The sequence below is a fragment of the Pan troglodytes genome, chromosome 7 (assembly GCF_028858775.2).
Source record: "Pan troglodytes isolate AG18354 chromosome 7, NHGRI_mPanTro3-v2.0_pri, whole genome shotgun sequence".
Classification (NCBI taxonomy): Eukaryota; Metazoa; Chordata; class Mammalia; order Primates; family Hominidae; genus Pan; species Pan troglodytes.
In genome coordinates this window covers 119,535,572-119,548,886 of record NC_072405.2, presented here as the reverse complement: position 1 = coordinate 119,548,886, position 13,315 = coordinate 119,535,572, and the positions used below count along the sequence as shown (strand labels likewise).

General features: G+C 33.8%; 1 protein-coding gene across 1 annotated transcript in view; it reads left to right on the top strand.

Annotated features, from left to right (window-relative positions):
* Nucleotides 1-13,315, top strand: part of NUDCD1 (NudC domain containing 1) — a 91,656-nt gene that overhangs the window by 37,411 nt on the left and 40,930 nt on the right. The window contains exons 3-5 of the mRNA XM_001136325.7: nt 410-595; nt 3,451-3,631; nt 7,036-7,218. Coding sequence (XP_001136325.4) covers nt 410-595; nt 3,451-3,631; nt 7,036-7,218 — 550 coding nt within the window. The remainder of the gene's footprint in view (nt 1-409; nt 596-3,450; nt 3,632-7,035; nt 7,219-13,315) is intronic.

The window sequence follows — 13,315 nt, the reverse complement described above, 5'->3', positions numbered from 1 at the left end:
TGAAGCCTTGACTAGGACTAAAGGATACATTTTCGAAATGATTAACTCATGGAATGCTGATTGTTGGCAAGAGCCATCATTTCCTCCCCATGTGGGTCTGTCCATGGGGCTACCTTAAGCATATTCATAGCATGGTAGCTAGCCACCCTCAGAATGTGTGATCCAAGAGAGAGAGTGAAGTAGAAGATGTAAAGTCTTTTATGACCTAGTTCTAGAAGTCATATGCCATCTGTCACATCTACTGTATATTTTTGTTAAAACTGAATCAGTAGGACAGCTCACATCAAAGGAAGAGGAATTAGACTCCAACTCTTAAAAAGGAGAGAAACCACCACACCGCAGATATTTATTTTGTGTGTGTGGATCAGTGAAGAGGAAGAGATTAATGTATAATGTTTGGTCTTTTTAGGACACTGCCTTAGGAAAACCACGAGAGGTGTTTCGACTTCCTACAGATTTGACAGCATGTGACAACCGTCTTTGTGCATCTATCCATTTCTCATCTTCTACCTGGGTTACCTTGTCAGATGGAACTGGAAGATTGTATGTCATTGGAACAGGTGAACGTGGAAATAGCGCTTCTGAAAAATGGGAGGTGAGGGTTTGTTTAAGACTTATGCGAAGTCCAGAAAGTATATGTAAATTACACCCTACTTATTTTAAAATGACACTTTTCAAGGATGGTTTACATGTGATCTGTTGTTTGTTTGATATATAATGTTTTGGATCTCTTTTTAACTAAATTATAAAATATATATTTTTCACAAACTGTTACATTAACCACTCCTGTTTTGATCTGGAGTCAGTGCAGTTGTCAAGAATTGCATTCATTTTTCAGCAGACATCTTATATGCGTAGAGTACTTCATTAAGCATTGGCATTGCCTCCTCCTTCTTGAAGAAGAGTTCACCAAAAGCTTATGTTAGGATGATTTTCTCCTCTGCCGTTATGTTAGATTTGCTGGGATGTTTACATTGGTCAAATAGTGGTCAGATTACCAGAATATTCTCTACTTAGAAAAATACATGATATAAATATATAGTTATATGCCAATTTCCAAGACAACATTTTTACTTTAATTTAAAAAATTAGATATAAATCTAAAGGGTAGTTTAGGGTTTTAATAGTAATAAATAAGGAATTAATTTCTCTAGAACTACAGTTTTTGAAAACAGAAGAAAATGATGCCAAGTAGATAATCAAAAGATTTAGTTTACTGCTTCAGCTCCTTTGAGTTATGCTAATAAGTGTATTGTAATATTGCTACTGTCTGAATCTCTGTAGGTAGCCTTTAGTTCTGGGTAAATAAAGAGATGCGAGCTTAATATATTTATGTCTTATAAAATAATTTCATCTGACCAACAGATGCCTACAGAGACCAGGCTTTAATTACTTGAGAAAAACCAGTTAGGTCTTAGAACCAAATGGTTTACCTACCTTACTAAGTTATACTAAATGTTATACTACCAAATTATAGTATGTTCAAAATACACAGTAAATAACCAGAACAGCAGTAGCCTATTTACAAGAGCCTGTTGCATTCACAGTTTCAGATATTCATTGGATACTGTGGCAATTTCTGTTTTGGCCTTTAGTAACAACTTTCATTTTTCTGAAAAACAGAAGTAATGTGGTATGTAGCACAGCTACCTGAAACAGTTGGAAGGTATTTTGAGAATAATGCACAGGAGAGATATGAGTGGGAATTTATCTGGTATTGAGCTGTATGGATTCTGTAGATTTTGAACAGGACAAACCTACTTGGCTCACTTTCATCTTAAAAATAATACCACACATTATTTCATATGGGCTTATACTTCTTTTGGTTTTGTTTTGTGTATCCCCTTGGCATGTATTAAGCCTTCAATAGTATCTTTTAAATAAATTTAAAAACTTAATTCTACCTTGTGCCTTCTTTAGCATATACTGCCCTAATGAAATAAGCTCCCTTCAGAGATGTTTTCAGCTAATAATAGTTTTGACTAGATACTGGTGGGAGAGGGAGGAGACTTGGGGATTAATTGAGGTGGGAGGGATACTGTGGAATATTGGTCACTTTAAGAAACAATTCAGGAGGGTTTTAGGACTTTAGGGTAATTAATATAACAGAGAAGCTAAAAGTAGAAGTGATTACGGAGCATGGTGGGGGGTAAGGGCGCCAAGGGTGGTGGTGGTGATTACTGAAGTTTAAAAAGAGAAATTAAAGGAGACAGCTTGCTTTCCAAATGTGTTGCCTCTAATACCATGGAAGTGCCATGTATCAACGGTATCACAGTTTAGATGCTGGGCTTGTTCAGAAAACTAGAAACTTCAGCCTAACAATTTTTAAAAGTACGCCATCTACTCTTCTGGTTTCATTACAGTTCCTTTCACTCATACTAGAAAGAAAAAAAGAAACAATAAACTAGCTACTTGTTCCTGCCAAAACTTGTCATTTTCTGTTCTTCCGTTTTGTTTCCCCTATTCCTCAAACAAAAGCAAAACCCCATCAACCAATAAAAACCTGCCTTCATCTGTCATCTCTGTTTTGAATATTTAAGGATTTTTTTTAAACTTTTGTTTTTTCTGTTTATGGAAATCTTAAGAATGGATTCTGAAGGCCCACTACTTGAATGATTTTGGCAGATGTTCAAATACATAGGGAACTTGATGATATTAAAGCACATTTTTCTTTGTAAGGTTTTCAAGTAGGAGTAGATATGTGGGGATACCAGGTACAGGTTTTGTTTTTTGTTTTTGTTTTTTAAAGCTACCTTTTTTTCAGTTAGGCTTTTTCTCAACTGTCCATATCTTATTTGGAAATCTTGTTTAGGAAGCAGCCTTAAAACCTTCTCTATTTTGTATTTAGTCTTAAAAATGTAATAGTTGTTGAGATCTTGTGTTTGTGGTATAAGAAAGAATTTGATAAGATTTTGTGTGTTTCTGTATGATGCTTAGATAAGATTTTGTGTGTTTTTATATGATGCTTTTTTGCTTTTCAAAAAACAGTTTAGGATTATATTTTAAATAGAGTTTGTTAACTTATTCTTAAATGCTAATAGGCTCTTTTGTTTTTGAGAAAAAACATGTTTTGGTGATTTATTCTTCAATGTTTTTGACTCTTGCCTTTGTAAACTTCCAGAGAATAAATAACAAACAAAAAACAGGAAAAAGGCATACACGCATGCACACTCATATACAATATCTAGAAACTGAGAGGAAGCAAGGTAGCCAAGACTAATGATCAGTTTTTTTTCTTATACAAATAAATATTTTCTTAAAAGTTCTGTCCTCAGGGAACATTATCTAAACTTGCAGTCTTTATGTAAAGGCCTTTTTATTTTCAAATTTCTTGTAATAAATAGTATCCAAAATAACTGTTGAATCACCAGAATCCTATATATTCCCTCTATGCTATCTGTGTTCATGTAATTATGTACACTTTTTTGTGTGTGTAATTTTGTTTTGTAGATTATGTTTAATGAAGAACTTGGGGATCCTTTTATTATAATTCACAGTATCTCACTGCTAAATGCTGAAGAACATTCTATAGCTACCCTACTTCTTCGAATAGAGAAAGAGGAATTGGATATGAAAGGAAGTGGTTTCTATGTTTCTCTGGAGTGGGTCACTATCAGTAAGAAAAATCAAGGTAAAACAAAAGTCTGAATCTGTCTCTACTGGTTGGCATTATTTAGTAGATTTTGAAACACAAAGCTGTCCCTGTAAATACTGTTTGCTCTTTCTTGGGCATTGTGTTACAATTCTGGCACCTGCCACCACTGGTGGAATGAATATGTATAGATAGTTTTTCCTCAGGTATATTTTATAGAAAAAAATTGCAGTGTGCATCCACAGCCAATTATGCTTTTTATATAAAAGAAGACATTGTTATATAAGTTTTGAATAATTTAACGGGTATATTTTTAATATATACAAAAATATATGCATATATATGTGTGATACACAAAAACATATACCTAAAACTTAATGTAAATTAATAAATTATAGTATAATTTAAATGTAAATAAATATAAATACTTACTTGGAAATGAATGTCTTTATTTCATTAAAGTACAGGTATGATTTCTTTTAAATCTAATTGAACTTCATTATTTGTTTCTACATTTAGGAAAACTGTTACTTTTTCTTACCTGATGTGCTCCCATGTTTAGAATAGTCCTGAACTTTGGTCTGTTTGAAGCTGTCTGTCAAGCTTCTAACTTGACATTAAAAATTACAATCTCATGAATTAATTAGGATTTCTTTAAGGTATTAAGAAATCTCTTTGCCTTTGCTTAGTTCCTGCTGACTCATTGAGTGTTTTCTTTTTAACTGTAGTTGAGTACTGAGAGTGCTTGTTTCCATAATGACTCTATGCTCTTTTTCTCAGTAGTTTTTATTAGCTGACTCATTTATGAGTAAGTTAATATAAATTAAATTATCATTCATCTCTGTAGAAAAATATTTCTTTACCATAGCTGCTAGTTTGCAATTCAGTAAAGACTGTTAGTATTTGTTTCCTAAGAGGGTTTTGCCTTTTATTCTAAAACAGCTATCTGTCTATCTAATAGATATCTCAAAATTGTTTATAAATAAACTGAATAAGTCTCCTAGATTTGTTCTTTGAAGTATTCAATATAATTTATTAGTTCTTTTTGGTGTTGTAGTTTTATCTCTGGAGGAACACAGTAACTTTAAACTTTAATTAGATATTAGAAAACTTTTTGAAATCCCAGTTGGTAACCATAAGATCTATGTCACAGCTATCCGAGTATGCCAACACAGTGCAAAAGCATCCATAGACAATATATAAATGAATGAGTATAGTTGTGTTCCAATCATACTTTATGGACATTGGAATTTGAATTTTATGTTTTTTGACATATATTTAAATATTATTCTTTAAATATTACTATTTTGACAATTTAAAAATATAAAATTCATGCTTAGCTCACAGGCCATACAAAAATAGGCCTAGATTCAGCTTTGGCTCAAGGGTCCTAGTTTGCAGAACCCCTGCTTTAGATAATGGAAGCCTTAATTTTTTTAAGGTACGTAATTCAAAATCTTACAGGAGACATTGTCATGCATATTCCTCCTCCTTTCTCCAAGACACTTGGTTCTGTAACATCTTTTTCTCAATCTGTGGGAACTCATCAAATTGCCTCAACATAGCAGTACTCTGCTCCAGCTCTACTTCTCCATTCCGTTTGTCTTCGTTTCTTTGCCTCAGCTGGACAAATACATTGAGACTAACCTTTTTTCTCCCAAGATTGTAGTTATAGAATCATTAATTCTCTTTATTGTTCCCTTTATCTTTCTTTTATATCTTGTTCCTTCTCTCCCAGACTACTACTAATATGATTGGTTTTTTTCTTCTTTTTCTTTTTAGTTAACAGAACAGTATTTTCGTAAACTATTTTGAAAGAAACATTTCATAAAGTATATTTATGGTCAGATAAGTTTGAAAATGTGGACATAAAATAGCTCAATTACACATTAAGCATATTAAAGTTTCTAAAAATTGTGAGTAAAAAAAAATTTAGGTTAGATGCAAAGGCTCATGCCTGTAATCTCAGCACTTTGGGAGGTCAGAGCAGGAGGATCACTTGAGCCCAGGAGTTTGAGACCAGTCTGGGCAACATAGTGAGCCACTGTCTCTACAAAAATGACAGAAACATTAGCGTGGCATGGTGGTGTGCACCTATAGTTCCAGCTATTCAGGAGGATTGCTTGAGCCTGGGAGTTTGAGGCTACAGTGAGCTGTGATCGTGCCACTGCATTTAGCTTGGGCAACAGGGTAAGACCCTGTCTCAAACAAACAAAAAACAATTTACATTTAATTTTAACCTAGCATTTCTCCACATATTTAACCACGGAATCCAGTTTTTGAGGCTTCCTATTCTTTTCTGTCCCATGCATGCTGGGAAAGGCCACGCTATAAATATGTGATGTCGGTGTTTGGATCTTTAAAGTCAGGTAGGACTTTTGGCCCTGCATGTATCTATAGGGGAAGTGTAGGAGTTTTGTTCATTCATTAAATTACAAGCCTGTTCTTAAATATGTGTGAACTGAATGTGTGAATGTAGGTGAGGATTTTGAGTAAAAACAATGAGATATTTTAGAACAGATGGTATTATTATGTAAAAACTCATAATAATATGACATTAAGTTGTGATTTTCGACTACTCAGTATGAAGCCTACAAGTATAACCCACTTTAAAGAGTAACAGTATAGGTAAAAGTATGGAGTCAGCTAAAATGTTTGAGTACTTTTTAAAGCAAAAAATTACTGTCTTTATAGGAAAATAAGTTTAATTTGTCAGAAACTTTTGGAATACAGTTAATTGTTTATATCTTAAAAGTAGCACTAATTTATGTTTAATTATAAGCATATAGATAAATGTCTTGTGTAAAAAAAATCATTTCTGCTATAAATTTATTTCATTGTTAAAATGCCCCTTATCGGGAGTTAGAGCAGGCAGAAAAATAGACCACACTGCATGTTTCCCCTTGTCCTCAATTTGTCACTTTTCAGAAGAAACTTATCACATACCTGCTGAGAAGGCAGACAGGCTTTAGTCAGGAGAGGTAGGTCATACAGAAGCTGTTATTCCAAGTAAGCCAGTCATGTTGGAGTTCTGGGATACTGCTGTCTAATAAGAGATTTCTCCAAGATGGACATGTTTTATATGTGTACCATTCACTGCAGTAGCTACTAGCCATGTGTGGCTATTGAGCAATTAAAATGTGGCTAGTATGAGGAATTTAAATTTTACTTAATTTTAAGTAGACACTTCTGGCCAGTGACTACCACATTGGACAGGACAATCAGGAACAAATTTCACCAGACCCAGTATTTTAAAATAGGGACTTATTTACAGAAAATTAGATTGTAAATTGTTTATCCTTATGAAAAGACTCTTAATAGTGTACCTTTTAATAATACATTCCAATTATTTAATTATAATTCACATCAATTTTTAAATATCAGAATATTTTGATAATAGTTTTTATTTGTAATGTTTTGTTCTGAAATACTTTTTCTTACAGATAATAAAAAATATGAAATTATTAAGCGTGATATTCTCCGTGGAAAGTCAGTGCCACATTATGCTGCTATTGAGCCTGATGGAAATGGTCTAATGATTGTATCCTACAAGTCTTTCACATTTGTTCAGGCTGGTCAAGATCTTGAAGAAAATATGGATGAAGACATATCAGAGAAAATCAAAGGTAATTTTTATTCTTAATAGAGCTTATTTGTATTTGCATAAACATATATTTATGTCTTTTATTTTCCCAGTTAGGTTAATAGTTCTACAAGGGCAAGATAGATGCATAATTTTTTCTTTATTTTCTCATGTATTTTCCAGAAGTCTTTTATAAGGTATACCACCTTAATAGTGTGAATGAACTGGTTTAATTTGATCATTTTGTTATTACCAAAAATGTTTTTTAAAAAAATCGTTTATTAGCTTCCTTGATTAGGTGCTTAATAAATAGTTATCAAATGAGTGTCTATTTGCTATTAGTATTGATGGTATTAATAGTGTAATATTGAAGATACTAATTTTTAAAAATAAGTTAAGCTAATGTACCTGTTCTTACCTTTTATACTAAACTGAAAGTAAGTTCCTTGAGGGCAGAATCACATAATTTTATCAATGTTGAATGAATGAATGAAGGTTATGTTTTAGCATGAAAAGACTGGCCAGGCACGGCAGCTCACGCCTGTAATCCCAGCACTTTGGGAGGCCTAGGCGGGCGGATCAAAAGGTCAGGAGATCGAGACCATCCTGGCTAACACGATGAAACCCCGTCTCTACTAAAAATACAAAAAAAAAATCCGGATGTGGTGGCGGGTGCCTGTAGTGCCAGCTACTTGGGAGGCTGAGGCAGGAGAATCGCTTGAACCCAGGAGGCAGAGGTTGTTGTGAGCCAGGATTGTGCCACTGCACTCCAGCTTGGGCAACAGCGAGACTGTCTCAAAGAAAAAAAAGAGAAGACTAACAAGAAATTTCAGAAGAAATTTATATTTGTATATAAAGAACAGACATTCTTTTAAAGCTATGCAAGAGAACATTCCTCTGTAATAATTACTGTTCATATTTCTGATGTTCATAGCCAGAGAATAGTATATTTTATTTAACAGAGATTTTTATAATATTTAACAATTCTACATATTATTCTTTGAATCTCCCTTTTTTGTTAAACAAGTTATTTTAAAAAATTAGTTTTACCTTTTTGTTTTTAAGTGAAAACACGTTGATTAAGAAAGTAAAGAAATAAAAGAATGGCTACTCCATAAGCAGAGCAACCTAGGTTTACTATTTTTGGATGCTTTCAGAAATGAATATTAATGTAATATATAATTGAAAAATATTTTCCACAGGTTTATAAATATATGCACCTCTGAATACAAAAAGTTGTGCTTAGTAGGCCTTTTCTTTAGACTTTTAATACCTTGGTTTTCTCATGTGGGATTCGTTTTTTGTTAGATTATCTCTAAGATCCTTTCCTGAATAAATGTTACTATTCTAATTATAATGCTAACCTCATCCAAAGCTTAGCCAGAATAGCTGTTTATTTCTCTAGATCATGTGTCTTTAGAATTCCTTTGGTAAGCAATTTCGAGGGAATAGAAAGCTTGCCTTAATCTTTGGAACCATTCTGCCCAGATAACTTGGCACCATGCAGTTCCAAGACAGGTTGAAGCCTAAGTGGGACACATCATGTGTTTAAATCACTACCACAGGTATTGTTTTCCTTGATGACATCTCATGCTGTATCTTGAGTTCCCTCCAAATTCATTGTTTATTTTGTCATAGGATTTTCACAGTAATAAAGGAAAAGTGTTGTAATTTTTAAAAATTATGGGTAGTTTGGTCATTGATTGGCATTTGTAATACTTTCTGAATATTAATATATATACTGGTTTCCTTTTCTGTTAACTTCAAGAAGACTGGTATTATCTATTGGCTATTTGGCATTTTAATAACATGTTTTTAAAGACCTAAAACACAATCTCTAAAGGCATAGAAAGGTACTCAAAGCAACCAATAATTGAGAAAATTATTTAGGTGTTTGTATACATTCAACAATGTATACAATGGGGAGGTGATTAAAAAACTGTGACTTTACCTTTAGTCTACATCCATGGCCTTTCATTAATTAATACATTTTTAAAATTTCAACTTCTATTTTAGATTCACGGGGTACATGTCAATGTTGTTTTACCTGGTTGTATTGCATGGTGCTTAGATTTGGAGTACGAATGATCCTGTCACCCAGGTACTGAGCATAGTACCCAACAGTTACTTTTTCAACCCTTTCTACCCCCTCTAGTAGTCCCTATTGTATGTTGTTGCCATCTTTATGTCCATGAGTACCCAGTGTTTAGCTCACACTTATAAGTGAGGTCATGTGGTATTTGGTTTTCTGTTCCTGCACTAATCTGCATAGGATAATGGCCACTTGCTACATTCATGTTGCTGCAAAGGACATGATTTTGTTTTTTTACCTGGCTGTGTAGTATTCCATGGTGTGTATATGTGCCACATTGTTTTTATTCAGTCCACTGTTGATGGGCACCTATGTTGAGTCCATGTCTTTACTGTGGTGAATAGTGCTGTGATGAACATACTAGCACATGTGTCTTTATGGCAAAAAAATTATTTATTTTTTATATATATACCCACTATTGAGATTACTGGGTTGAATTGTAGTTCTGTTTTAAGTTCTTTGAGAAATCTCCAAACTGCTTTCCACAGGGGCTGAATTAATTGACATTCCCACCAATAGTGTATCATCATTCCCTTTTCTCCACAGCCTTATCAGCATGTGTTGTTTTTTGACTTTTTATTAATAGCCATTCTGACTGGTGTGAGATGATATTCTCCTTGTAGTTTTGATTTGCAAGTGCAAATCTCTGATAATTAGTGCTAATGATTAGTGATGTGGAGTATTTTTTCATGTTTGTTGGCCATTTGTATGTCTTGTTTTGCGAAGTGCTGTTCATGTCTTTTGCCCATTTTTTAATGGAGTTATTTGTTTTTTGCGTGTTCATTTGTTTAAGTTCCTTATAGAGCCTTGTTATTAGACTTCTGTTGGGTGCGTAGTTGCAAATATTTTCTCTGATTCTATAGTTTGTTTACTCATAGTTTCTTTTGCTGTGGAGGAACTCTTTCATTTAATTAGTTACCATTTGTCAATTTTTTTGTTGTTGAAATTCCTTTTGAGTACTTAGTCATAATTCATTCTCAAGGCCAGTGTCCACAATGGTGTTTCCTAGGTTTTCTTCTAAGATTCTTACAGTTTGAGGTCTTACATTTAAATCTTCAGTTCATCTTGAGTTAATTTTTGTATATGGTTAGAGGTAGGGGACCAGTTTCATTTTTCTGCATATGGCTAGCCAGCTATCCCAGCACCCTTATTGAATAGGGACTCCTTTCCCTATTGCTTGTTTTTGCTGCCTTTATCAAAGATTGTCAGATGGGTATAGGTGTATGGCTTTATTTCTTGGTCCACTGGTCTGTGTATCTGTTTTTGTACTTTTTTTGGTTACTGTAGCCCTGTAGTATACTCTGAAGTCAGTGTGATGCCTCTGGCTTTGTTCTTTTTGCTTAGGATGGCTTTGGCTATTCGGGCTCTTTTTTGGATCCGTACGAATTTTAGAATAGTGTTTTCTAGTTCTGTGAAAAATGACATTGGTAGTTTGATAGAAGTAGCATTTAATCTGTAGTTTGTTTTGAGCAGTATGGACATTTTAATGATATTGATTATTCCAACCTATTAGCTTGGAATGTCTTTCCAGTTGTCTGTGTCCTCTGTTATTTCTTTCAGCAGTGCTGTGTAATTCTCCTTGTAGAGATCTTTCACCTCCTTGTTAGATGAATTCCTAGGTATTTTATTATTATTATTATTGGCAGCTACAGTAAATGGGATTGTGTTCTTGATTTGGCTCTCAGCTTGAACATTATTGGTTTGTAGAAATGCTACTGATTTTCATACATTGATTTTGTATTCTGAAACTTTACTGAAGCCATTTGTCAGTTCCAGGAGCCTTTTGGTGGAATCTTTAGGGTTTTCTAGGTATAGAATTATGTCATCTGCAAAGTTTGACTTTTCCTAATTGGATACCTTTTATTTATTTATTTTGCCTGATTGCTCTGGTTAGTACTTCCAGGACTATGTTGAATAGGAGCAGTAAGAGTAAGCATCCTTTTCTTGTTTCAGTTCTCAAGAGGAATGCTTCATTTTTGCCTGTTCAGTATGATGTTGGCGGTGAGTTTGTCATAGATGGCTCTTGTTATTTTGAAGTGTGTTCCTTTGATGCCTAGTTTCTTAAGGATTTGTATAGTGAAGGGATGTTGGATTTTACTGAATCTATTGAGGTGATCATATGATTTTTGTTTTTAATTCTGTTTATGTAGTGAATCACATTTATTGATTTGCATATGTTAAACTAACCTTGCTTCCCCAGGAATGAAGCTTACTTGATCATGGTCAATTAAATTTTTGATGTGCTGTTGGATTCAGCTTGCCAGTATTTTGATGAAGATTTTTACATGTATGTTCATCGGGGATATTGGTCTGTAGTTTTTTTGTGTGTGTCTTTGCCAGGTTTTGGTATCAAGGTTATGCTGCCTTCATAGAGTGAGTTAGGGAGGGAGTTCCTCCTCCTCGATTTTTTTGGAATAGTTTCAGTAGAATTGGTACCGGCTTTTCCTTGTATGTCTAGTAGAATTTGGATGTGAATCCATCTGTCCAGGGCTTTCTTTGGTTGATAGATTTTTTTATTACTGATTGAATTTTGGAACTTGATATTGGTCTGTTCAAGGTTTCAGTTGCTTTCTGATTCAATCTTGGGAGATTGTGTTTCTAGGAATTTATCCATTTTCTCTGGATTTTCTCGTTTGTGTGATACAGGGCTTCATAATAGTCTCCGGGTTTTTTTTTTTTTTTGTATTTCTGTGGAATTGGTTGTAATGTTACCTTTTCATTTCTGATTGTGTTTATTTGCATCTTCTCTTTTTTTGTTAATCTAGCTAACAGCCTATTGATCTTGTTTATCCTTTCAAAAAAAAAACCAACTTTTGGTTTCATGGATTCATTGTTTGCATATTTGGGTCTCAATTTCATTCAGTTTTGCTTTGATTTTAGTTATTTCTTTTCTTTTGCTAGCTTTGGTGTTAATTTGTTTTTTTTTCTTGTTCTTCTGGGTGTGATATTAGATCATTAATTTGAGACTTTTCTTACTTTTTGAGGTAGATACATAGCACTTTCCTCTTAACACTGCTTTTGATGCATCCCAGATAATTTCCATGATACTGTGTGGTTTTTGAGAGATCTTCTTGGTATTGATTTCTATTTTTATTCCACTGTGATCTTAGAGTATGATTGGTATGATTTCATTTTTTATAATTTATTGAGACTTGCTTTATGGCTGAGTGTGTGAGTGATCTTGGAGTATGTTCTGTGTGCAGATGAGTAGGATTTATATTCTGTGGTTGATGGGTGGGGTATTCTGTAGATGTCTGTTAGATTAAGTGTCAAATTTAAGTCCATAGGTTTTTTCTTTAGTTTTCTACCTTGATGATCTGTGTGATGCTGTGAGTGGTATGTTGAAGTTCCCCACTATTGTCCTGTGGCTAAGTCTTTCCATAGGTCTAGAAGTACTTGTTTTTATGTATCAGGGTGCTCCAATGTTGAGCACATATATATTTGGAATAGTTCAGTCTTCTCATTGAATTGAACCCTTTATTATTATGTAATGCCCTTTGTCCTTTTTTACCTTTGTTGGTTTAAAGTCTGTTTTATCTGAGGTAAGAATTGTGACTCCTGCGCTTTTTGTTTTCCATTTGCATAGCAAGTTTTTTCCAGCCCTTTACTTTGAGCCTGTGGGTGTCATTGTGTGTTAGATGGGTCTCTTGTAGAATGCCGATGGGCCTTGTTTTTGTTTTTTGTTTTTTTTTTTTAATCCAGCTTTCTACTCTGTGCCTTTCAAGTGGGATGTTTTGATCATTTACATTTAAGGTTAATATTGTTATGTGAAGTTTTGATTCTATCATGAAGTTGTTACTGATTGCTTTGTAGTTTCTATTGTATAGTTGCTTTACAGGGACTATGGCTCTGTCCTTGTGTTTTTGTGGTAGCAGATACTGTTCTTTTGTTTCCCTGTTTAGAACTTCCTTAAAGATCTCTTGTTAAGGCTGGTATAGTGGTAACTGATTCTCTTAGTGCTTGCTTGCCTGGAAAAGATTTTGTTTCTCTTTCACTTATGAAGCTTAGTTTAGTGGGATATGAAATTCTTGGGTGGAATTTCTTGAAA